This window comes from Liolophura sinensis, chromosome 1 (genome assembly GCF_032854445.1).
Source record: "Liolophura sinensis isolate JHLJ2023 chromosome 1, CUHK_Ljap_v2, whole genome shotgun sequence".
NCBI classification, from domain to species: domain Eukaryota; kingdom Metazoa; phylum Mollusca; class Polyplacophora; order Chitonida; family Chitonidae; genus Liolophura; species Liolophura sinensis.
Window position 1 is genome coordinate 24587815 of NC_088295.1, and position 26770 is coordinate 24614584.

A 26770-nucleotide genomic window follows, 5' to 3' on the forward strand; every position below is an offset into this window, starting at 1 on the left:
TTTCTGTCTGTCAATCTGTCTGTAGAGACAATGGGCAAACACCCAGCAGCAGGAGTTTGATGTAATTTTATTAATGTGAAGTGCTCCTTTCCAAGCTTGTATTATCATGACATCACACTGAGGTCATTTCAATTTATTTATTTTCGGTTTCCATGCTGACTAACTCTATAAAGATACATTGGACAGTGTGAGTTCAACTGAAGCCATACCCACATGATGTAGGATTATTGCAGTTCAAATTTGGTATAAGTTTCATGCCTACATATCATCAGTTCAGGGTAAACTATAGATGTTTTCCCACTTTATAATATCCATTTCTTTGCAGGCTGTGTTGTTCTCAAGTCCCCTGGTTTTCTACCACCTTTTTAGTTAACTGTAAAGGCCTAGACCTACCGATAGGCCTATTATCAGTATAAACTAAATAATTGATTTCAAATATTCTGTGCCTGTTAGAGTGCATGGGGCTCCTGATGGGATTAAGTCTGCCACACTCACTTCTTCTTATACATCGAGAGAAGAAAATGGTTATTGATTATTGATAACTGAATAGATCTATATTTTGTTTTGGTAATTTTAGCGGTATAATTTGATTTTCCATAATGAAAGTTATGATTGTAAGACCTCCGAGCTCAGCCAAGTTTCCGCCCGCCATAATTTTGGTCGCGGTGGTATAGGTGAAATATTCATGAATGTGTCATAAAACACCAATGAAATAAATAAATAAATTATTGCAACAGCTTTGTTATTTTCACTGAAAAATTGGCGGCCCCTGTTATTTGAATGTTTTATAATCATAAAGGCAAAAACTACATTTCTGTAGCACATATTAAAGGTGCAAGACTATGACTTTTGTGTTTGGGCAACTGGCGTTTGACGACAAATTTAATAAAAACAAAAAGGAAAAAAACATCATAGGCCGCTAGTGAAAATGTTAGCCAGATATGAGGCGTTAATACATTTATTGAGGCGCGTCCATTCAACCAAGATTAAGGGGGACATAACTCGCCTGAAGGGGGCGCTTCTCCACTGTAAACTTTCATTTTTCGTCATAACAAAGGTGAATAGCCTATTACGTCTTAATGACAGATGCTACGGATTTGAAAGGTGAGATGCGCCTGACAATGTGTAAAAGTGAATTTAAGACGGCAAGGAAGTAACAAAGTCAAGTGTACCTAAATACCAACTCTCTTTTAACCCTAAATTACCGTTCAAACACTGGTCGCCCGTGTCGCATTGTAGAACAACAACAACAGGATAATCTTGACTTCGTGAGTGAAAATAAAAGAAAAATTGCTTTGGCAATATGTTTTCATCGTGTTTCCACGTTTTTAAAGTAGTCCAATATTGTCAAAAGTAACAAAAAGCTGAAAAATCAAGTGGCAAGACTGAGCCAGCTGAATGCAATATTTCACCATCTTTACTGTTGTAAAATGTAGGACCCTACATCTACATACTGACTTCTGTCAGATAATCTGGTTGCCTCAACTTACATGTGACCCGTTGTGACAATGGTATCAAATATATAGGATACAGCGAGAGAGTGTTCTCAAACTCCTGAGTCACATTTATAAGGAAATACTTCATTTATGTATTTGCTGGGAAATCCTTGTGTGTTTCAGAGCAAGAAATAAAGAATTATGGGATAGGACCACAGTTCAGTACACCAGACCATGTAAATTGTATACTTTGTAGATTAAAAGATGTAGCATTAAAATAGGGATTTATAGACCCCTATCTATAGTGGGGAGGCCCGGGATTCACCCAGATCGAGTCGTAAATGGTACTTGTTGCTGCCACACTAGCGCTCAGCACGGAGAGATTAGAACAAGGAAGCAGGACTGGTTGGCTTTTTGTCCGTATAATATGGGATGTCATATGTTCGGTGTCTTCTGCATGATACTTCTGTGGAAGCAGCAATTCACTGGCATGGACTTGCTCTGTCACAAGAAGACATAGTATATGTAAACACACCTAATCACTCCTCTTCATCAAGCATTCATTCATTTATAGACCCCCGTCACTTACTAAATTTGCAGCGAGATACTGACAGGTCACTCATTGAATATATATTATTTTCAATTGATTTTATATGGATAAATTAAACTATCAATTTCACCTGCAGAAGGCCAGAAAGATGTAGCCGTGAGTGAGTACTTGTACATTGAAGGGAGTGTGTCATCATGTCTAGTCGGGGTATCAACAGTCTGCGATTCAACCAGGATCATGGTAAACAGATTATCATTTGTGTTGTCATGTACATGTAAGAATACCATGTTTGGAAACCATAGCAGTTAAAGCCTAGTGAGAAAGTTATGATTTCATTGAATAGTCAAAACATCAGTGCCAAAATTTTCCTACCTTGAATTTTTCATACTCTGGTTTCTTTTCAAATTCCTGACCAGTTGGGTCCCAGGTTCGAATCTAGAGTTAGCAGGAGATTTGTCAGGTTCGCCTCTTGCTCAGCCTAGTTGTTGGGCCGAGTGCAGTGGTTTTTCCCTTCCTCTGCCTGGTTCCAGGCCAGTTACAGAGGTTTCCTTTGGGCTCTACCTTGTTCCTGACCATTTGCAGAGGTTTCCCTTGGGCTGTACCTAGTTCCTGACCAGGTGCAGTGGTTTTCCCTGGCTCTGCCTGGTTCCTGGCCAGGTGCAGTAGTTTCCCGAGTGATGGCCTGGTGTTAGTTCACCAGGGCTTTGTGTGCTGCCTTGCCAGGTGAGTTTCCCCTGGACACTGCCTGTTACCTTGCCAGATGTGTTGGTTTCCTCTGGACACTGCAGATTACCTTGCCAGTTGTGTTGGTTTCCCTTGGATTCTGCTTGCTACCTTGCCGGATGTGTTAGTTTCCCCTGGACACTTCCTGTTACCTTGTCAGGTATGTTGGTTTCCCCTGGACCCTGCTTGCTACCTTGCCAGGTGTGTTGGTTTCCCTGGCCTGGTTTCATTTCCATCGTTTCAGCCACACACAAGGCAAATTGACAGTAATATAAGTCACTTTAACTGAATTGCAGTATTCTTAAATTCAGCCTGTAATTCATGTTCATGCAGGCTGAGAAGTTCTCTGGTACAGCATGATGATCTGCCATGATATATCACCACCCTCTATCATATTTTCTCCACTCACTCCCTGGATCACTGTTGTATGAATCAATTGCAAATAACCTCTTGTACGAGCATAGAAATAAAACACAGATTATTGATTAAATAACCATCAGTGCAGCAAACAAGTCACCTTCAGTTGTAAGATATAACATATCAAAATCACGATACACTTATATGTGATGTAAAAAAAGTTGTGATTTGCAATAAGTTTCTCATTTCTTTGGAGATTTGTGAAACTGAAAAGATGTGGTGTCACCATAAAGTTAAAGGTAATTTACAGATGATGCCATCCTAAAAGATCCGACAGATCCAAGTTATTCATCACTTCCATTGTACAAAATGAAGTTAAAAGCTTTTGACTACATGTACATTGAATATGAGCAGTTCATGGCACTGATTTTCAGCTAAGTAATATTGTTATGACCTACGAACATGAAGTGCTTTAAATTGTTGGTATAACAAAATTATTTCACTATGCTCTGATAACGTGTTTCTGTCTGGAATTAATAGTATGCTGATTTCTTATCTTTTTCTTATTTACAGGTTGCTTCACTTGTGCAACAGAATCAGGCCTGCGTCTGTACAATGTAGAGCCTCTAGCACAGAAACTACACCTTGGTAATGGTATATTTGAACAAGGGAATGATTGTGTGCTATGTGTGCGATCAAAATCTGTTCAGAATCTCTTGCTTTTGACAGTATGTTTAGTATTAAGTACAGTGTTATTTTTAACAAGAGAGTTCTAATGTGTTAGGGAATACGCTGTGTCTGCCCCAGATCAACTGCACATGTTCTTTTTTGCTGAATTGCAATGTTTATACCAAGCTCCATGTCAGTAAAACTATAAATTGCCCGAGAGTCCTGGAATGAAGTAAGTGTAGAAACCTATTCCTTAGGTCTGCTTCCACACATAGTAATAGTTGTAAGAAGTTAAGACTATCAAATTGCTGTAAGTAACTTATAATTTCATGGAATACATCATGAATTAATTATAATGAAATCTTATGAAGTTAAATGCGGTTTGCTGTTAATCACATAAAGTTCCACTTATAGCAGAACAGGGTGATTATTTGGTAAAAATTCCATTCTATTCTTTCATAGCCTATGGGTGATTTTCTGTGTCATTTGTATACTTTAATGACATGTGTATTTTATTGTTCAGGTGTAGAGCATGTTGGCAGTGTTGCCACAGCAGAAATGTTACACAGGACAAACCTCATAGCACTGGTCGGGGGAGGAGCCTTACCCAAGTTTGCTGAAAATGCAGGTACAGTGTGATAGCATTCTCAACGATACATTATTCTGGTTTGATTGACAGCTTGTTCAGCATAAATAGCTTGGTACTCTCTTTGACTTTATTTGCTTAATTGGTGTTTTGCGCCATACTCAAGAATATTTCACTTATATGACAGCGGCTAGCATTATGGTGGGAGAAACCGGGCAGAACCTGGGGGAAACCCACGACCATCCACAGGTTGCTGACAGACCTTCCAATGTATGGCCGGAGGCGAAGCCAGCATTCGCTGGACTTGAACTCACAGCGACTGAATTGGTGAGAGGCTCCTGGGTCATTTCGCTGCGATAGCACGCTAACCAACTGAGCCACGGAGGCCCCCTTGGTATTCTTTGTGTGTGTTCTAAAATTGAATGTGTGGCAGATGTAGTTAATAGAGAGTTGCCAACACAGCCTAATTATTATTGTTTATTAAACTAGTGCAATATGATTTGTTTGCATTGAGGCAACGAAAAATAAGAAATGATTTCCTCATTAGAGGTATAACTCTAAAAAATGTTAGGAAAACCATCAAACACATTATGCAAGCTTGTTTGGGCATCATTATACATTGTTTGATGAAGAAATATAAATTTAAAAAATATATATTTTCTTCCATTCATGTTCTAGAATACAAAGGTTTTAACGAAATGCTGTTTTATGTCTTGTATCAGTTTTTTTAATTGAGTTTTTAGACACATTTATGCTTGTATCGCCCTGTGTAAACATGAACATTTTCTTCTCTCAGTTCTGATTTGGGATGACAGTCAGAAGGGACCAGACAAGGTTGTCTTAGAGGTGACATTTGCTCAGCCAGTCCTGGGTGTCAGGCTACAGAGGGATAGGTTTGTTATATTTACATTGCTTTCTTCAGTTTTTCATGTGGGAGAGATGGTCCCTTGTTTATGGAGACCTCTTCATGTTTTGGCAGCAGCTACAATTTATAAGTGAGGAAGTTTATCAGGTACTTGACCTAAACCGGTGGTTTGCTCTGCACACACTGGTTTCCTCTTCCCATGATCCTTAGAAGTCAGGGAGTTTGTCAGGTATCTGGCCTAAATTGGTGGTTTGCTCTGGGCACACTGTGTTCCTCTTCCCCTGATCCTGAGAAGTCAGGGAGTTTGTCAGGTACCTGGCCTAAGTCGGCGGTTTGCTCTGGGCACACTGTGTTTATGTTCCCATGAACCTGATAAGTCAGGGAGTTTGTCAGGTACCTGGCCTAAATCTGTGGTTTGCTCTGTGCACACTGGGTTCCTCTTCCCATGAACCTGATAAGTCAGGGAGTTTGTCAGGTACCTGGCCTAAATTGGTGGTTTGCTCTGCGCACACTGGGTTCCTCTTCCCATGATCCTGAGAAGTCAGGAAGTTTGTCAGGTACCTGGCCTAAATCGGTGATTTGCTCTGCGCACACTGTGTTCCTCTTCCCATGATCCTGAGAAGTCAGGAAGTTTGTCAGGTACCTGGCCTAAATGGGTGGTTTGCTCTGCGCACACTGGGTTCCTCTTCCCATGATCCTGAGAAGTCAGGAAGTTTGTCAGGTACCTGGCCTAAATCGGTGATTTGCTCTGCACACCCTGGGTTCCTCTTCCCATGATCCTGAGAAGTCAGGAAGTTTGTCAGGTACCTGGCCTAAATGGGTGGTTTGCTCTGGGCACACTGGGTTCCTCTTCCCATGAACCTGATAAGTCAGGAAGTTTGTCAGGTACCTGGCCTAAATCGGTGGTTTGCTCTGTGCACACTGGGTTCCTCTTCCCATGATCCTGAGAAGTCAGGAAGTTTGTCAGGTACCTGGCCTAAATTGGTGGTTTGCTCTGTGCACACTGGGTTCCTCTTCCCATGATCCTGAGAAGTCAGGAAGTTTGTCAGGTACCTGGCCTAAATCGGTGCTTTGCTCTGTGCACACTGGGTTCCTCTTCCCATGAACCTGATAAGTCAGGGAGTTTGTCAGGTACCTGGCCTAAATCAGTGGTTTGCTCTGCGCACACTGGGTTCCTCTTCCCATGATCCTGAGAAGTCAGGAAGTTTGTCAGGTACCTGGCCTAAATCGGTGGTTTGCTCTGGGCACACTGGGTTCCTCTTCCCATGATCCTGACCACCATCATTTAAGTGGAAAGTTTTTGAGCGCATCATTCAACACCAATCAAATTAATTAATAGATTTTCAGAGCTTGGTGTTCATCATGACCTTATGTCAGTTAAACTAACAGGTATAAACCCATTGTTGCAAAGCCAGGGTGTTATTTTTTTGTGGTAAAAAAACAAGTGAAGTCTTTGCAACTGAATATAATGTATATCTCTGGGATGGAGGTTTTACATAATAAAAATACATTAAAAGTCATGTTATGTAAAAAGATGGCTGCAAAGTGGGTGCTGTGGATTTTGTTTCAAGTGTAGGGCCTACATAAACCATGTGCTTAGACAACTGAGGTTTTCTCTTGCAGGTTGATTGTGATACTGCGCAACCAGGTGCATGTGTTCAGCTTTCCCAACAATGTGGAAAAATTGTACAGCTTTGACACCAGGGACAACCCAAAAGGTATGTCATGGTGACAAATTTGAAAAAGTAATCCACAGTATAGGTCACTTCTGTTCAAATTTGCGGCCAATATTTTTAGTGAACGTGAATACATGTTACCTGTATCCATCTTGTTTTTCCCAGGTTTGTGTGCTGTGAGCCCCTATGGACATGTTCTGGTGTTTCCTGGATCTAAGTGTGGCAGTCTGCAGATTGTGGTCAGTACCCATTTAGTGTTACCTGATGGTTTTCAGAGAACATGTGGCAATGAAAGCATGGTATTAACGGATATCAAACAATCACCTGATTGTAATGGGTAAAACAGTTGAGATTCTTTGTGTTACTGTCGAATGACACATGCAGTTGACATGAAAATGAATGGCCAAGATCACAGTTGAAGACTGAACATGTAGTAGTGTCTAAATACTTTACCCTCAGCTTCTTTCTAAAGAGATAGAATATGTAGAGGTGGACAAGCATTGTTCATGATTGGTATTAAGAACTATTGAAATTTAAAACCTTGATCACTTGATGTGAAATTCACAATGAAAGGGTGCAATAGGATGGTAAACCATTCATTTCTAAAGAGTACTCATAAAAAGTTCAGTTCTATTCTTATTTTTTTCACTTTATGATTTTAAACTTTTCTGTGCTCTTTTTCTAGATGATTCATATACTTCTACACCCATGTTCCATATTGACTAGTCAGTATGTCTTTATCTGGTGAACTGTTTTCTGTAGGACCTGGAGACCACACAGCCTGGAAGCTCTGCCTCACCGGTCACTATAAATGCTCACCAGGGAGAGCTGGCCTGTGTGGCTATAGATCAGCGTGGGACCAAGGCTGCTACAGCCTCAAGAAAGGTGGGATCTGGTATAGAATCTTTCAGTGTTAAGAGTCTCCATGTTTCTGTTCTTTTGGTATTGAGGCAGTTGTGGGGCACTTGGAGTAAGAGTTCTCCCAAACATGAGTAGTACCAGATCATTGTCAAACTACACAGCACGGGTAAGTGGGCCCTCGCTGGCTCGTTGAGGTCACTTGTAGTAGCTGATCTGCCTTGATGAAAGAGGTCACATGATTGTACTCAGTTTCTGCTTGTTCGGTTGTAAATTTAAGTGAAGTGCAGTAGCTTATGGGTTAAATGTCCACCGATAAAGCTTAGGCTCATAAATAACAACATGGATCAGAGTAATAGACAACATCATTTGAACTCTTTTAATTTTTTTAGCAAGAGTTTGTTGTAATATATGTGTATGTACACGTGGCTGAAATACCAGTAAGTTACTGTACGTGAAATGCCTTTAAATGTGAGCACAGAGATATTAAGTTGTATTACCAAGGTAGCTGAAATCAAGAGGTACATACAATAGGGAAATATAAATAGGGATATTGAAGGGATTATAGTAAACATAATTTTTGTTCCACATCTACTTCTGTGAAAAAGGAGAAATTAAAGCATTCAGGTAAATAGTGTATGAGAAAAGAGATGGCTCGGCTTGATGGTAGCATGGTTGTATATTTGTGATGTAACACTCAGTACTGGACAACACTACATGTAGTCAGGTGCAAAGAGATATTCACGGTCATGCCATTTGTGTAATCTGGGAATAAATGAGAGCATGCATGCAGACTACATGTGTATATATTGTTTGTTTTAGGGTACATTGATTCGAGTATTTGATATTGTTAAAAAATATCAGATTGTGGAATTAAGAAGAGGTGCTGACCCTGCTACCCTGTACTGGTGAGTTGTGTCTGTAATGCCTGCTACATTTGTATTATGTACTGGTTAGTTCTGTGATAAGTGCTTGCTTCTCTGCACTAGTGAGTCTCGTCACTGCTACCCTGTACTGGTGAGTTCTGTCTGAAATGCCTACTACATTTGTATTATGTACTGGTTAGTTCTGTGATAAGTGCTTGCTTCTCTGCACTAGTGAGTCCTGTCACTGCTACCCTGTACTGGTGAGTTGTGTCTGTAATGCCTACTACATTTGTATTATGTACTGGTTCTGTGATAAGTGCCTGCTACTCTACACTTGTGAGCCCTGTTACTGCTACTCCATACTGGTGAGTTTTCCTCACAAGTGCCTGCTACACTGTGAGTTCTGTGACTGCTACTCTGTCCTGGTGAGTCCTGTCAAAGCTACTTTGTACTGGTGAGTTCCTTGACAAGTGCCTGCTACTATGTACTGGTGAGCTCTTTGACAAGTGCCTGTTACTCTGTGCTGGTGAGTTGTGTGACTCCTACTCTGTAGTGAAGTTGCGGAATGTAACCCAAAGGGTCTGAAAATATAGTTATTTTGTGAATTTCTGCAGTTGTCATGGATCATTTTCAGTTCTGCAAGACACAAATCAGGTTAGTTGATTATGGGGACCACTCGGTTGACATGGGTTTAGGCTAGGGAAGTTTTAATGCATGCGTGAAGATGCGGTAAATGTGGCTTGCCATCGATCGGACACATTAGAAATAGTTTCTCCCTGTAACAGTTACTCTGCTAACACTTCATGCTGGTGAATTTTTAGTAAGGATATAACTTACGGTGTATGGTAATCATACTAACCGGATTGCCATTTTCTTGATGTGATGTTTGGGCCTCATCCCCAGTCCTTATCGCTATACAGTATTTTAATTCTTGGTTGATACATAGACACAAAATTGATGTGTAATTAATACCTTTTCATGGTTGCGATGGTAACTAGATTGCCAATGTCTACCGTGTATTGATGTAAATAGGAATGGATTTTCTCTCTCTCTTATTGACAATATCATTATGAAAGAGGGCTTAATTTGACTGTAATAGTAGATTGTAGGCAATACTTGTTACTCTGAGCAAGGAATAATGTTGACAGTGCCTGGTGCTGTATCTTGGAGAGTCGTAAGCTAAGCCTGCTACCCATAAAATGCCTCTTGTTCAAATAGGATATGTGCAAGTCAGGTAAAAGTGAGGTAATTTTGCAGGTAATTATTTCATGTATGATTTTACCCTTTTTATCTCTTTTTCAATCCACAATACACAATCACAGCCATGATCCTGTAAGCCAAACAGCATTTCAGGAGTCTCATTCAAGTTCATGGAGGTTTAGGCGAGACAGGGAGGGGGCTCGCAAACTAACAAGACTTATCAACACATGATTTTACGGTACCTGGTAACAGCACTGTTCATGCGAGATGTGGACATTCAGTGCAGAAAATACAGTAAAGCTACCACCTTGTCTCGTCCAAACCTGCCTGAACCCATGAGGCACCAGAAATGCTGATTATGCTTATTATTGTATGCGTGTGATAACTGAAATACATATTCAACATAGAACTTTATAGACATCTTTCTTAGTAAGCTATTATGTCTGTATTTGTGGAAGATTTTTGATTTTTTCATGGAGTATATATGTTTGGCTTGCAATATATCTCAGTGTTATGAACCTTGTTTTTCAGCTTAAACTTTAGCCATGACTCCTCATTCTTGTGTGCCTCTAGTGATAAAGGAACAGTACATATATTTGCTGTCAGAGATACTCATCTGAATAAAAGATCATCGTAAGTATTTTCATGCAAAACGGCTATAATCTCTTCTATCTGTCTTGTTACTTTTAACAGAATTATAATGTACTTTCCTTGATAAGCATGACTTATATAATATATTAGTCTTGCTTATATCTTATTTAGTACCAGCAACGGGAAACTGGTAAAACTCCTTCTCGCCTGTATCAAGACGGTCCAAAGTTGTGAACTCATTTGTTCTTTCCATGATTACATCATAATTAGCAGTGTATGTGTGCTCATAAAACATATATGAAGTACACACGCACTGCAGCATCACAGAAGAAAATGAAGTGTTCTCCTGTCATTTGGACTGCCTGTGTACATGTAGCTTTTCCTCAAGTTTCCCATTGTGCAGTCCTTGGTAAGGAGCATGTGTCTGAATGTACTTTACATAAATAGATACAGTATGAGTTTTGTGTATATGAGTCTGCTTTGCTTTGTTTACCAGTATTAACACAAAGATAGATGAATGTAATTACATTGTACCTAATATTTCTCCAAGAGGTTCTTTAATATTATAGCGCAGTGATGTTTTAATCCTCCATGGCACCTTTGAGCATTTGTCCAGCACCCGGATGCCTGTATATAATTGTGTGTTGTAGACTGAAGAAAATGGGTTTCCTGGGCCAGTATGTGGAGTCTCAATGGGGTCTAGCTAGCTTCACTGTACCAGCTGAATGTGCCTGTATCTGTGCATTTGGGCCTGGCCACTCCGTAATAGGTGAGATTATTGATATATAGATGTGAACCTCCAGAAGTGCAACATACAAAGTCTAATGATGCTAGTCTTTTCTTAGTTACAGTATGTGTGGATGGTACCTTCCATAAAGTACAGCGTAGTGAGTCTAACATTCTCAAACTTCCCTGTCTCACCATAATATGGCTGAAATACTTTCAGTGGGACATTAAACCAATTTATTCGTTTAAATTTTTTTCCCTCAGGTTCACTGTATTTGCATATGTAATCTTCCCGAGTGCAGAATAATAAGTTCAAAGAGGCTATACCTGAGATTTTTGGTGAAAACTCAGTCAGCCCACATCCAATCAAATTTTTATTATCATTTTAGAATAGCCCAAGATAATAACTTTTCACAAAATGTCAGTCCCATCTATGCCTGTGCTACCGTTCAAAATTAGTAATGAAGTTCCTGAAACTGATAATCTCTTTCAGTCTTTAGAATCATGTTAACACTATAAATATTGCAGGTACAGGTCTGACATTTACTGAAGGGCAATAATTTATGTCATTCTGAAATAGTGATTTGATTTTATTTGGCCCGATTGATTTTTTGCCAAAATTTCTTGGTAAATATAGAATATTTTGTTTCATTACAAAATATCGATAAAAATCTACAACCCACTTCATGATACTTGTCATTACTGTTCACAGCTATATGTGTAGATGGTACCTTCCATAAGTATGTGTTCACTACTGATGGTAACTGTAACAGAGAAGCCTTTGATGTGTACTGGGATGTGGGAGATGACAGTGACTGACAAAACAGAACTCTCTGTCCAGTGGATAGTTCGGGTGTTTCTTGTCTGATATGACAAGTGTGCTTCTCCAGGGTCTGTAATTTATAAAGTTCAGTTCATAACAATGTTTTTATTGGACTCTTCTCTTACATGTGTAACAGAAACAAGAGCTAAGGCCATAGCTAGTTTGCAATGAACATGTACTTGTGGATTCATCCAGCAAATACAAACATAAAGTTTGGACATGAATGTGTATATGTATAGTGATGTACGAAGATATTTTTATGGTTGTGCGATCCAGGTGTTGTTTAATGGGACTTGTACATTTTCCCTATTGTTATATTTTAATAAATCATTTGGGTATTACTTCAGTAATGAAATGTATTTGAAAGAACAGTGTTAAGTTGAAAGAACAGTGTTAAGTTAGGGTTTTCAGTTAAATTTTGGACACATGTACATAATGTATCTTCCAAATGACTGTATAGAGCTTGGAGGTTATCCAAACTAATTACATTTATTACCCTATTTCTTTTAAAATCTGGAACACCTGGTCTGCTCATTTTAGCCAATGGATATGTAATAGTGGTAGAAATACTGTTTCTTTTTTCTCACTTAGTTATACTCATACCTTTACTTTTCCAAAAGGCTGGTAAAGAAGTGTAATTTTCTACTTTCAACACTTCTGATATCTGTCCCAAATGTTAGACAAATTAGGATAAGCATCTATGTGGACAAGGTCGGCAATTTATGTGTAGTTACTGTTAATATTGACTATACAGATTCATATAGATGTATATGAATTAATGTAAGATTGTCTTGGTTTTGTAAGGGTCTATGTTGTTTGGTTTGCCCGTGATGAACTTGTTTATCTGGCCAATATACTTGGCATTTAATGGAAATAATTAAATTATTTAATCTTATTAATCAACAAGCTCCATTAAATGTTACCATCTAGGTACATGTTGGTCTACTGTTGTAATCTTAAACCGAGAAAAGTCATTCTTTTACAATAAATATTCTTATGTACTTCTTTGAACCTTACTCTATCAGCATATTGTGTCCAATTTAACGATAAGATTTATTTCTCATAAATATATCATATGTACGGGCATTAATGTATAGTGCATTTGTTTCGATGCAGTATGTGATGTAAAATAAGCTTAGCATATCTAAAGTTACGACTTTTATTATGTGAACTTATATATAACGTGTTAGAAAAACGGTTCAGTATCTGTGCCCACAAAATATTGTAAAAATTTTGGGTTTTTAATATTAGAAAACTTAAAGGTTAGAAAATGGCATACATTGCCACAAAAATATGATCAAAACATTTTTAGTTGTGTGGCCTTGTGTATGAATTTTAGTAAACATTTATTGTTAAAGAGTATGGGTGAGTTTTATGTACAGTGTGTAATAAATGTTAATAGATTTCCTGTTATTTTTGAGCGCATCTGCATGTACATGCATCAGTTATTTTGTGGGTTTTAAACCATGCATAGATTGAAATAAATGCACTTCACAGTAAGCAGCGAATTGTTTTTTAAAAGTGGTCATTGTTTTCATTGTTTGGAGGTTATGCATACATCTAGTCAATTATCCGTTTACTTGATTGGTTGGTAGTGAATATAAATATTGACAGATATTTACAAGGTTAAAGTTTCTGCTAGGGGCAACATTTCCAAAGCATGTTATGCCAGTTATATTGGTTATATCATTGATTAAATAACATTCAACAATGCTTTACAGAGAAAAAATCATGGTGTTTAATTCTATCATAGTCTCCATTTTAATACTTTCCTGACAATGCTCTTTCTGGGTCATTCAGCTGAAGATTGTTCTAGCCACAAGCAGCCGCTGGACAATGAGGTTGCAGGATCGAATCCAGCTCTTGCCAGTTTTGTTGTTGATTTAGTCAGACGGTTCACCCTTTAACAAAGCAGTGTTGTTTACTCTTGTTTTGTCCACCCATAAATTTATTTATTTATGATTGGTGTTTTATGCCTTACTCAAGAATATTTCACTTATACCACGGCGGCCAGCATTATGGTGGGAGGAAACAGGGCAGAGCCCTGGGGAAACCCATGACCATCCGCAGGCTGCTGTCAGACCTTCCCACATACGGCTGGAGAGGAAGCCAGCCTGGGCTGGACTTGAACTCACGACCGCATTGGTGAGAGGCTCCTGGGTCATTACGCTGCGCTAGCGCGCTAACTAACTAAATCACGGAGGCCCCTTCCACCCATACAACTGACTGTCATGTAAGTGTGAAAGTCTTAAAAATGACAATAAACACCAATCAAAAACTAAATTGTTTGTAACTGTTCTTGATAAATAAACGATCAACAAGAAAGTATGAGCAGTTTTAGAATTCAGCTGTACACTTATGGTATTCTAACTTAACCTCTATTATTTATTTAATTTAGGCATTCTGAAAATCTAAATTGGTCAGCCCAGCTTTGTCTCCCGACATAACAAGTCACTGGTGCATGATACAAGAAATTGGTCTCCATGGCCGAGGTGATTAGCACGCCAACGTGGCACAATGACCCAGGAGCCTCTTGCCAATGCATTTACTGTGAGTTCAAGTCCATCTCATGCTGGCTTCCTCTCCGGTTGTACATGGGAAGGTCTGCCAGTAATCTGGGGATGGTTGTGGGTTTTCCTACCAGCATGATGCTGCCCGCTATCGAATTAGTGAAAGCACTTTCTGTACGGTGTAAAACTCCAATCAAATAACAGTAATCAATAGGCAGATAATCTATGGAGTTCAGGATATCCTTCTCTGTGAGATGCGCAGAACCTTAGAAAAAAAAATGGCCAATAGCCATTGTAAAAGGACCATAATGTGGCCAGACTAGACTGGTTTGTGAAGGTCATTATTATGTATCAATCGGCTGATTTTGCAATGTCCCATATCTGGATTTTGCTACAAGAGGTTTTAGTGATTGGGTTTGTACATTAAAGTAGATGCAAGACTGGGCCCTAGCAATTAAGGTTAATGGGACACACAGAGTGGCAAAAAGCTACATATTGTGGATAATAAGGCTGCAGTTTTTGCAACTTGCCAAACATCTTGAACACAGACAGTTCAAGGCTCACAGGAAGAAGTGTACAAGATTTTTTGCCCACACAGGTATTAAAGATAAGATAAACATCTGATACCTTATGTTTGTCAAACTTTCAGAACGACATGTATTAGATTTATTGAGGCGGGTAATCATAACCATCGTGAAAGCTCATACAAGTAAGCAACACTGAGTCTGTAAATAATTCAAACTGTTTTTATTTACAATCTTTCACATGTGCTCTAGATTGATATCATACAACACTCCCCAATTTCCTGGTATATAAATACACTGTAAAATAGGTTCAAGACTTACAATATATGATGCTGATCAACAGTAAATAAACAATATCTGGAATACAATGTACAAGTTAATTTAATATTTACACTAATGGTCTTTTTACAGAGTTTAATAAACGAACAACACTTTAAAAAAAATTCCCCTGTACAACAACCTTCCCAGACATAAGATTGAGAACAAGTAAATCACAGCACCTACAAGAGATAAAATCGTTATATTACAGGAAGGAAATTACGTTAGTAACATGCAGATTAAACAGCATAATTATTGCAATGAGGGAATATTGACCAATTGACACACTGTACTGCAAGGGAAATTAAATAACCGCTTAACTTCAGGACAGATTTAGTTCCCAAGAAATCAAATCTGATTCCAATTTAAAAACATTCCAAAGTACAGTCTACATGACCTACAATCCAGCATAATTACAAGGTTTGAACTGAATATAGGTGAATAATTTGGGTCTGACTGTTCATGATGAATTACTCCAAAATTTTAGAGAACAACTGCACATGTAGCTAAAATGTACACATTTTACTGTTAAATACACTTCAAGGGATGCCCATTAAAGCTAATAAAATTTTTGCAAAAATGATCACAAATATAGTTTATAAAACATGACTATGTGAATGGTGCTACTGATTTTGTCCTATATTGTTGACCCAAGGTTTCATGGCAATTGAAAAAGTAAAACAAAAAGTCTTGCTGTTGTAGGCTTTATCCTAAATTTCAATATATGTTAAATCTCATATTACTAGTAAGTTTGAAATAGCCTGTGCACACCATATTTAGCCATATTTAGTCACTCTCGTACTAAACATAGGTTTTACATATGTTGCAATGGTATCTAACTGTTTATAGGAAAATCCTTTTCTCTGAGCGACACTGAAAAAACATGCACTCAAGCAACCGGTATGTCTTTGATTCTGTACAGAATATCGTTTGTGTCCTACACAATGCACCGATGATGTATTATTGCACACACAAACATACAGGTGTATTAAAAATAACTTGTGGACATAGATTTCTGACTGAATGTTAATTATTACACATGCAGCTTTTCTTGGGACAGTTGGCTTGGTCTAAGGTTAACTACTCTCTCAAGCTGCCTACACAAGCAGAGTAAATATTATGTGTATATGTCACACAATCCAAGTACAAAGCTGGCCTAGCATACAGAGAGTATGAAGCAGAGGGTTTTGACTTGACATGGAATTGTTACATAAGTGCTTGTGAGGGGGATGTAAGTGACTTGGGTAGTCACCCAGTGTATCCATCCTACCCCTGTACATGATCATGTATCTAACATGTCTAAGCTCTGGCGGTTGAGCCGAGGCCCTGGTACCGAACACTCAGTGCTCCTCACCAGGTCTACCGAGAACAGCCTATATTATACAACATACAACTTACACAGCACAAACAGGAATTCCCAGTAATGCAATGGCAGGCAACAGGGTAACGCCAGGGCAGGAACTACAGACAGTATTTATGCTGATCGCATTCAGATCTTACAGTCTCACTACATCAGCAGCTGATCTCAATGACAGCCTGAGGAATCTCAGGGCAGCCGCCAGACAAAGCCTTGGTGTATGTAAAGCAAGGTCACTTTTACGGGAAAGCAGTCTATGGGAATATCACAAAGGAAACCTGGAACAAGATCTTATGTTCTTTCACAATGAATGACAACCTACTTGAACATGAGTTAATGGTCAACATCGAGGGCAACGCAGAACTCCCACGTGATGGCACACTAATCCAACCTAAACAACAACCCATTCATGACAAGACAGCACACCTTATGTGCAAGTGTGCAAGTGCATATAACAGCAATGCCACCGCTGCTTACATTTTCATGATGTATTCATAATGTAATTTTTTAAAGACTTTACACCCCTTTTATCTAGTGTGTTTCTAGTAATGAGTGTCTGAGCTGTACAGCTCAATTTACGTTCTATTTTGAGCTCTGATTTGGGCCAGGGTTGTATACTAGTAGCTCATAACAAGGCGCAACAGTCTTCAGCTTGAAGATCATACATCTATCATGCAAACTGCAACATGTACCACAATTTTGTCTATTTTTCAGTAATATACATACACGTTGAATGACATGAATGTATGAACGATACGAAAGTAACATGCCACTGGGATGTGCATCTGACAAGATCATAACAATGCCAACATGTTACAAAACTGGTACCTTCTGAACATTACGCCAGCCCATTCATATTACAGCAACATGAAATGTGGCCAACATTTATCTACTTTAAAAATGCAGTTTTCTTTGTAGTTCCATTTTCTAAATAATTAAAATTATTACAGGCATTGCTGACAAAGTATGCTAAACAAAAGTCACTTATACACATATTTATTCCTACACAAACAGCTACATGATGTAACAGATGAAATAACCACTTGAATTGGCATAAAATGCTACAGTACATATTATGAAGAGTGATATACTCACTCATGTTACATGCATGTGCATGGTTTTTTTCGTGTTAAACTCTTATTTCCAACCTCACAATTAAAATAATAACCATTTACATAATAAATAGGTCAGAGATAACAGAAGATCCCTGAAATCCATTCTACTAGGCATTCTAGAGTTACAATGCAAGGTGTCATATGGGACTTGTGTCAAATCTCCAGACCCAATCTCTACAGATCTGTACTCTGCTGACTGTCGCATAAAGGCCTCCATTAGTCACTGATAGTCATCAGCTATATACAAAGTCTTTAAAATGATCCTCTCAGAGGATAGCTCTGACATCAAACAGGATTTCGCCAGACCCTGACTGAGCAGTGGTCAAACTCCAGTCCATTTCTCACCATACTCTGTGTTATGCATATATACTGGCTAGTCTATCACACGCTGGAGTCTCCATGTTCATTGCTTTTTCATATAACTGTCCATCACCGTAGTTTCTTGCTCTCCACAGCATGTTTTCTTCTGCAAAAAGAAAATAATTTGTGTAAATCTATATGCAATGTCATTTTAGAAGGTACAGGAAGAAGTTCGCCAACATAACCCTTATGTCTGACCATCTCAACACATATTATGGAACAAAACCATAGTGTATGCTCTGTTATATATTCTTAACAGTAAACCCTAGACTGATTAGTATCAGTAGGCATCATTTTCCTATATATGCAGCTATACTTCTAACATTTGTTTGGCGCTATCAGACTGATGTCCACCAAAACGAACACCTATGTCTTACACATACAGCATAGTGCTGCTTTAATAACTCCTCCTTGACATCAGTAATAATAAATAATTTTATTTAAATCCAACACCAAAACCAGCATTGTATTCATCATAAGGGATAGGTAAAGAACAGGTCAGTGAATGCATAAGGCAAGTCTGGTGTCTTTGGCATGAAGTTCTACTCATCTAAATGTCCTCAAGGTTAATGCTCACTATAGGCTATGTAATCAGCCTTGCTTTACTGTACATATAAAAGTCTTCAGAAACCTTCTAATTCGACAGCAAATGGCATTACGGCCTGCATACTTCCCCCACAGCATTTTCAGTCAATCCTTCAGCATCCCTTATAAGTGTCCCTTATTTCCTTGTTTCGAAGCAAATGCACGTCAGATCCTATTTATTCCGTGACAAAACATTATACAACAGCAATAAAGCATTGCTATGAACGGTGACCAAAGTGCTTTTATTGAAACAAACAGGCAACAGAAATTCACAGTGTTATCAGGCAATACCAATGGCAGCAGATGAGGCTTAACAGCCAATCAATGTAGCCTATGTTGTTGTGATTCCGCCATTAATTTCTATCAGGCCTATTCTGCATCAAAATGACCGTCCTCCTGATACCCTATTTTTGCACTAGCACTTCTACGTCCAGTGTGAAATAAATTTGTTTCATACACTGCACAATTCTCACTACAGCCATACCCCATGTTGTTTTGAACTCCTGCCAGCATCAATAACTGAGGTGTAATCTGATTTGATCACAGTAGATGATGTCAGACATAACTAGCTTGATTAAATGAAGATGAGTTCTACTGAAGCAGGACTACATGTATAAATAAAAGAATGTCTGTTCTGAGATTAACCTGTTGCATTGATGCATAGTGGTGACATTACTAAAGTATATCTAATACAGAAAGCAACATTAAGAGTTAAAGCTACTGGCATGTAATAGGCAGACAGCCAAATTAACTTAAACAAGTTTTCTGTGTACATCAAGTTGAAAAGTTTTACAGGCTGCAACTTCAAGTTACACATACTACATATTCATTATAAAGATAATGAATTAAAACAATACTCACTGTAACTTCTCTCTCGAAAACAGTTGGCTCTTAAATTGCTTATATATTCTTCTTCAACCTGTCGTTCTATTCTCCGCAAGCTGCCTTTATACTCGATATGAAACTCTTCTTTCACAAAGTATGGCACCTTTAGGTTATGTGTTTTCCTTTCTACTGGGTATTTTCTAAAACAGAGTAGTGGAAATTAATAGAAAAGTGCATGCGGGTTAATCAGAGCTTCATATAACTAAGATTGGACGATGAGTGAAAGAACAAATGTCATCCCTGATAAAGAATATGAATGAGTGAAGCCTTGTTTTATTAGACTGTCAATATACTGCACATGAACTTGATCCTAAAATTCATCTGAAAAGCTAGAGACAAATAAAGGTTATAAAATATTTCTTTTAGTGGTATAAAAGTCACACATTTTCAAATGAAAATTATTAGGACTACCATACAAAAAAACCTCAAAACACCTTTCTAAGATCGGGTAAAGTGAGAAATGTAGTCAAGCATGAAATTTTGTCAAACTACAGTATATACGATATCTTATACAATGACGACCAGCATTATGGTGGGAGGAAACCTAGTTGAGCCTGGGTCTAACCCCCAGGTTGCTAGTTGGCCTTTCCATGTTCACTGAGAGAGGAGAAGCCAGGATGAGCTGGACTTGAACTCAGTGACCACATTGGTGAGAGGCTCCCTAGTTATTGCGCTGTGGTGGTACGCTAACCAATCCATCAAGTGCCCTATGGAAAACATCCGTCTTTCATAGGTCACTGACAAACTTTCCCACGTGACTTATCAGATATGGTGCATGCAAGGCAAGCGATTTTAAACTAATGTTGGATTTTTGAAATAGTCACATGAGCGCTGTTGACCCCACAAACGCTGAGTACGGGAGAAACCATCAATTCCCTGTCCAAGGCTGAGACTGAGTATGCATCTTCTGTGTCCTAGCCATTCAAAGACAAACGTGTGAACCTCTGACCAAAACCCCTTATACACACTCATTGTGATCACTTAACTATTATTTAATCTTGTAGGAAAAATTTAACTCGCATTTCCAGACAAACAGTGCAAACCTGACTGCACAACTGACAGGCATTAAAGCTAAGAGGCATCTCTGTATGTTTGTTCACCCTATCTCTTCACGTTACGCTATCCGTGTAACATTCAGGCTTTTCACACAGGAGATAATTCTGCTTCAAACCCCAAACTTTAACCCAAAACTGGGAGGAGGAAGAGGGGGAATAAAGAACATAGCAAATACTAGAATACTTACGAGTTTTTGTGCATATTAAATACTGGATCACTGACAAAAAAAACTACTCAACAGAGACAAGACAATGAGAAGTAGGATGGGGGACAACTGCAATAAGAGGGTGTAAGGTCCCTGAAAGTAGAAAAGAAAACAGGTTGCTTAAGAAAAAATCAATTTGAGATACCTAAATCAGTACATTTCCAAAGCTGAATTGTTTTGGTATTTCAAATAGAACAAACGGAAAAACAATGTTCTGTTTTATGTTAAGATTGTATAATTTCACAAATCAAAGTGATCCAGATTTATTTCCAAAATATACCTGTGTTATTATAATAAAAGCTGTGGTAAACTAGTGAATTTTAACTGGAGATGCTTTCACTTCATTATTAAGATTTTTATGGTTAACAGGAGTCATAAACGAATGGGAAAAGGGCATGCATACACCTTTACAAACAGGTGAGGCACAGGCTGGCAAGTAAGCCAGATTAGTGATTACTTGCGTCTGCACGCACTAAGGAAGCTACATGTTCTTGGTTCTTTAGGTCAACGAAGACCATTCCACAATTAAAGGCATAAAATTTTGTAATTATGTTTTACATTAAGCTGACAACACAGAAGAATCACCTCGTTGTTTGCAGTCTCTCTCTGGTAGAAGTGGTGGTGATGACTATGGTGTGGGTGATGTGAACGTCTCTGTTGATACAAATTTGCTGCAACAGAAGAGAATTTTGCATATAACATTAAATTATTATTATCACTCATGACATTCAATTTCTAATCACTATCAAATCCAAATTTCATGAAGTCCAAAAAACAATACAATGCAATTCACCCCTTCACAGGAAAAAAGGTAAACATCCTACTAGATATTTTAACATGTTAAAATATTTCCCTGAAAACTGAATCAAACTTAGTAACAAGTGTTATGATATAAGTAAACGTGTAATGAATAAAAATCAAACTTACAAGATGGAAAACCTCCTCCAAAGAACATGTTGAATAACTCTTCTGCTGAAATGTCCGCTGAAAAAAAAAGTTTGATATCTTTATTTCACTGTCCCTTATCACCACACTTGTTCAACGAGACATGGGTTGCGCAAGTGTGTAACTTTAACCATACGTACTTATCCAGATGGTTCAGAAAATCACACCATATGATATATATTTTTCCAATTAATAATATCCATAACACTTGTATGACTTGGCATCACTTACCTGTAGCTGATAATAAACCAATAATAAAGGTTATTGTTTGTCTCCCTTTGTGGGCCCTTCAAAACTGAAGGTTGGAAAAACTTCAGTAAATTTCCACCATTGAGGCACCTCACTTTGTAACTTTGTAGTTCCATATTCCACATTTATCATTTACATATTGATATAATTCCCATTTTTTGTATTTTAACAAAACATAATCTTACATGTACCCACGAGATGTACTGCATGTAGTTTAAGTGCGTGAGAAGATGAAGGAACTGCTTGATCAGGCCAGCAATTCTTGACTAACTTTGAATAAGACCAGTCTCAGACACACCTCAGATGATTATGTTAACATGCAAACCTCGTGACCTACCTTCAAATCCCCCATGTGTGTAATCATAGCCTCTGCCGTTTCGCCGAGGTTTGTCCTCATCAGGCCCATACAAGTCGTATTTCTGACGTTTCTGTGAATCACTTAACACAGCAAATGCATTTCCAATTGCTGAAGATGCAAAAAACACATAGATCTTTAGAATATCAGTGAATGAAAACTCATGTCCATGTGTCATCTTTCCTGATTTTAACCAACTCAAATATTTCACTGATTTCCAAGAAGCAGAATTCTCTGAGTAAAGACTAAACAATACACTTAAAATATGCTTACAAACAGCACATATGCCTTCAATACACTGGCAGAATTGCAGATGTCAGGCACTTCTCATTACCTTGAATGCTTCTGTAGCTCCAGGGGCTTTGTTTTTATCTGGGTGCATTTGTAACGCTAACTTTCTGTACGCTTTTTTTAGCTCTATCTCTGTGGCATCTTTCTTCACACACAAAATTTCATAATAATCTTTGCACCTTTTCACCCTGCAATATGAAAGAAAGCAGTAGTAAGAGTTTACAATTTGTGTCCTAATTTAAGGGTTTAATTATACATGAACTTTAGCAATATGTAGCATGTCATCTACCAGCACAGGTTTTACACTCACAGATTTATGGGCCGAGAAAAATATAATTTGAAAAATAGTCAAGTTGTCTTCACGTACCATTGAGACCAGAATGAAGGACTGTATCTACTGTATAGCTTAACGTTGAATCATTGCAGATTTTTTATTTTTCAGTTCTATGACAGTTGTTAGGTTTATGGGTGGACTGTTGAAGTTCACTTCAAAGCAGAAAGGAGAAATCTGGTTCTTGTAATTCTTTAACATTTGCGCATGTTTGCAAGGTGTTTATTCAAGCATATTCTGAAGGCATTACACTGTGCTGACTGATAAAAGTATACTTTTTGTCAAGCCCTGAAACTGGCCAACCCAGCCAATGTAGTTTTGTCTCTAAAATCAAATTAAAAATGTGCATAACTTACACTGAAAGCTAGTCTTTCATATGCGAAAAGGTTGAGGAATTAGGGTATTTGTGATTAACATAGTGTGAAATGTTTATGTACATCACAGCAAATAACTGTTCACCTCTTGACAGATTCCACTTGTTCCGGTGTGTAATCCTTGACATGGTTATGCTGGTCTGCACTACTGTCCCCTGACCCTCTCCTGTTGGCACTGTTCTTTCTCTGTCGGACATGACTGGGATATGACGGACCATTTTCTGTAGACTGTGTCTGCTCCTCATCATCATTACATTCATTTGATAACTGCTCTATCAACTCTGAAATCAAAATCATTGAATTATTTGAAGAGGCCTCAACACACTATCAACCAGCTAATTTAGATAACATTCTTCCTGAAAGAAAGTTCAAAGACAGTGGAAGGGACATGAGGAGTAAAATATAAGCTCTGCTCATTCATTTCTGGCTTTGTTTGTCAAAGATTTTACATCAGACAGGACAATATTTTTGCCTCCACCTTCAGTTATTTTACAGACACTGTAGCGGATAAATATCTGCCAGAAACTGGCTTCATCTCACTGGAATGTATTGGCAACCATTGATAACCATTCAAAAATTCTTATGCATGTTCTAAACTTTGAAAAGGTAACCTTATTAAGTCCAATCACCAGAGTACCCTTATGTTTGAAGGAATTGACCAATTCTCAATGAAGAGTTCCCAAGGGAAGAAATTTTTGAACTGCCAGGGCACCAAGAATGTTCCAATTCAAAAAGTGATGGATATTGGTTCAGCTTGTTCAGTTCAAAAGTTCATGTGGGTGGATTACTGTTAGAAGATGGATAACTTAAGTCTACCTAGATGTACAGAGTGCTATTTTAAAATCCTGACATTCATCGGTGAACAGAGTCCATCTCTACATGTATCTCTCAAGAAACATGGCACGGATCACAAACCCCTAGTCCCATTCAAAGCACTAGAACTCATCTGCGTTGTTCATTTTTATGTCATACTATGGTTGAATCTTGAATTCTACACTGTTAACTCACTATCAGCACCGATAAAACTAATTTTTTTTTTTTTTTTGATTGGTGTTTTACGCCGTACTCAAGAATATTTCACTTATACGATGGCGGCCAGCATTATGGTGGGTGGAAACCGGGCAGAGCCCGGGGGAAACCCACGACCATCCACAGGTTGCTGGCAGACCTTCTCACGTACAGCATGAGCTGGACTTGAACTCACAGCGACCGCATTGGTGAGAGACTCCTGGGTCATTACGCTGCGCTAGCGCTTTAACCGACTGAGCCACGGAGGCCCCGATAAAACTAATTAACTCACTGTCTTGTGGTCAGACCTACATGTGGCCTCTGAAATGTAACTGAGCTCTGGCATTAAAAATGTCCCGAAAAAAAGTATAATATTTACATTGTTTTCTGTTGGTATAACTCCAATCTCCATAATTCAACTGAGAAGGACAGAAAAAAGGACTTGTTTAAATCTATGTTATTTGGGTGTCACGCGCATGTACCTTCTTCAGATCAGTTCCACTCAGTTGGGAGTCGGCTGCAATATTTTTGAGAGGTAAATGTTGGGGTGGACTCACTGTAGTAACAATTTTAAAAATAACACAATGCATCCATCTAGATGGGCTAAGTCGAATAGGCTTTGACAGTTTTACGCTTCCCCTACAGTGGAATCAGCGCATTTCAAACATAAGGATGAGTTTGAATTGTACATGGCAGTGATATTTCTGCCTGGACTTCAACTGCTAGAGCTAGGCTCTGCAAAGGGAGAGGTCGGTTTAGCTTTAGCATATGGCCTTTTCTACATTTCCAGTTTATCATGTTTCCAAGATTCAATGATTTGAGATAGAAAGCCAGTAGACAGAAAGCCCTGGTTGGTTAATAAGTGTTTACTAGCTGACATCTTTTACAAATTACGATATTGCCCGCCCCAATGATAATTACCCATAATCACCTAGGAGAACAGAAATAAGTACAAGATTCTCTTCAGAACCATAAAAATACTTGTCTTGTTTTACGTGACTATTATAAATATGAAAAAAATAAAAAACAATAAATCATCACACTGTAAAATGTACCTGTTATGCTACGTATTGATGATTTACCAGAAGGAATGCTAGTTATGGTTTAGTGATCACTGTCCCTGCTAACAATACATATATGTGAGACAAGGAGCAGCTAGATTCTGCTTATACAACAACAACGCCATCCTAAAAATGCATGTCAGCATACCTTTCTATTTTATAATGTGTGCCTCATATACAAAACTACACCAGAGAGACGTGTATCAAGGGTTCTATACGGACGACATTTGATAAGAGACGGATGATCTCAGTAAAGATACAACACAGAAATTGAGTAACAAACATTGGTGTCAGTCATGCCGGATGACATGCCCACATTGCATTGGTCGATGTTCAAGGGCATAAAAATCGCCTCAGACATGACAAATACGTTTACCTTTCGCTTTTTTCGAAGGATATAACTTTTCTGCTTTCAATAAAAACTTCAAAGCCTTTTCCATGTCCCCTGCATTCATATATTTTCGGCCGATTCTGATACATCGTTCCGACTCATCACGGTTGCCGTCCATTTTTCCTGATGTACACAGTCCGACCAAGGCTTTGCTACGCGGCTTTTGATTGGCCCATGGAGCGTTGTGGCAATCGGCCGGGTTAAGCTTATTTGTCAAAATCACGTCCTCTGATACTCTAAGCTTTGCGTAAATGCTTCTTTGGTCGCACAGAAGTATATTATTCACAAGCGAGTAGAAACAAATATTCCCTAACAACAGCGAATACCATTTATTAACTTTTCTTGCTTAACTAGGTATCCAATGCAGGTTGCTCTTTTATATCCCCTAGGCGAGTTGAAGGCTGACGTTTCTTACTTGTCGATGTAAGGGAGACAACACAGCTAGAAACATTCCCTTCTGTTCCCAAGAGATGTCCATATGAAACCGAAACGTTTTCAGCCCACAGAAGAAAGAACGTAGAACATACACGAAAATCGACATCAATTTACTTTTTCTCCTGGAATAAAAGAAGCTAATTTTTCTTTGAAAGATAAAGTAAATTTGTTTCATTTATTAAGACATTAATTGTTTTAACTACTGCTACAAGGAAAATAATTTAAAATATTAATGTTTAACCAAACGCACGAGGCCTCCACCATTCGTCACTAAGAAAAAAAATTCCGAAAATATGCCTTTGACAGATCTTTCCTTTTGTCCTAACGGGTCGATTCATGTATTGTCCTGAATCGTCATGAAAACTGTTAGCCCCATATGCCTTTACGGCTTCAACATGGACGAAAGTATTATTTTGCAGATTTTCATTTGACTTTCATAGGGTTTACATGGTCTTAAAACAATTATAATATTTTTTAAATCTGATGTTT

General features: G+C 38.3%; 2 protein-coding genes across 2 annotated transcripts; one reads left to right on the forward strand and one right to left on the reverse strand.

Moving 5' to 3' along the window:
• Positions 1-1037: 1037 nt before the first annotated feature.
• Positions 1038-14143, forward strand: LOC135468834 (WD repeat domain phosphoinositide-interacting protein 4-like). Its single transcript, XM_064747284.1, has 12 exons — positions 1038-1104; positions 2123-2226; positions 3640-3714; positions 4259-4363; positions 5118-5214; positions 6810-6904; positions 7028-7101; positions 7625-7747; positions 8543-8628; positions 10318-10419; positions 11028-11146; positions 11816-14143. The coding sequence occupies exons 2-12, from the start codon at positions 2181-2183 to the stop codon at positions 11920-11922; spliced, it is 1029 nt and encodes a 342-aa protein (XP_064603354.1). The 5' UTR covers positions 1038-1104; positions 2123-2180; the 3' UTR covers positions 11923-14143.
• Positions 14144-15193: 1050 nt separating this feature from the next.
• LOC135468237 (dnaJ homolog subfamily B member 14-like) lies at positions 15194-25966 on the reverse strand. Its single transcript, XM_064746383.1, is given in 10 exon segments — positions 15194-18216; positions 19557-19720; positions 20824-20864; positions 20866-20934; positions 21427-21512; positions 21769-21825; positions 22373-22503; positions 22726-22869; positions 23472-23667; positions 25832-25966. Coding segments are annotated over 10 exon segments (1131 nt in total). The 5' UTR covers positions 25965-25966; the 3' UTR covers positions 15194-18106.
• Positions 25967-26770: the final 804 nt, after the last annotated feature.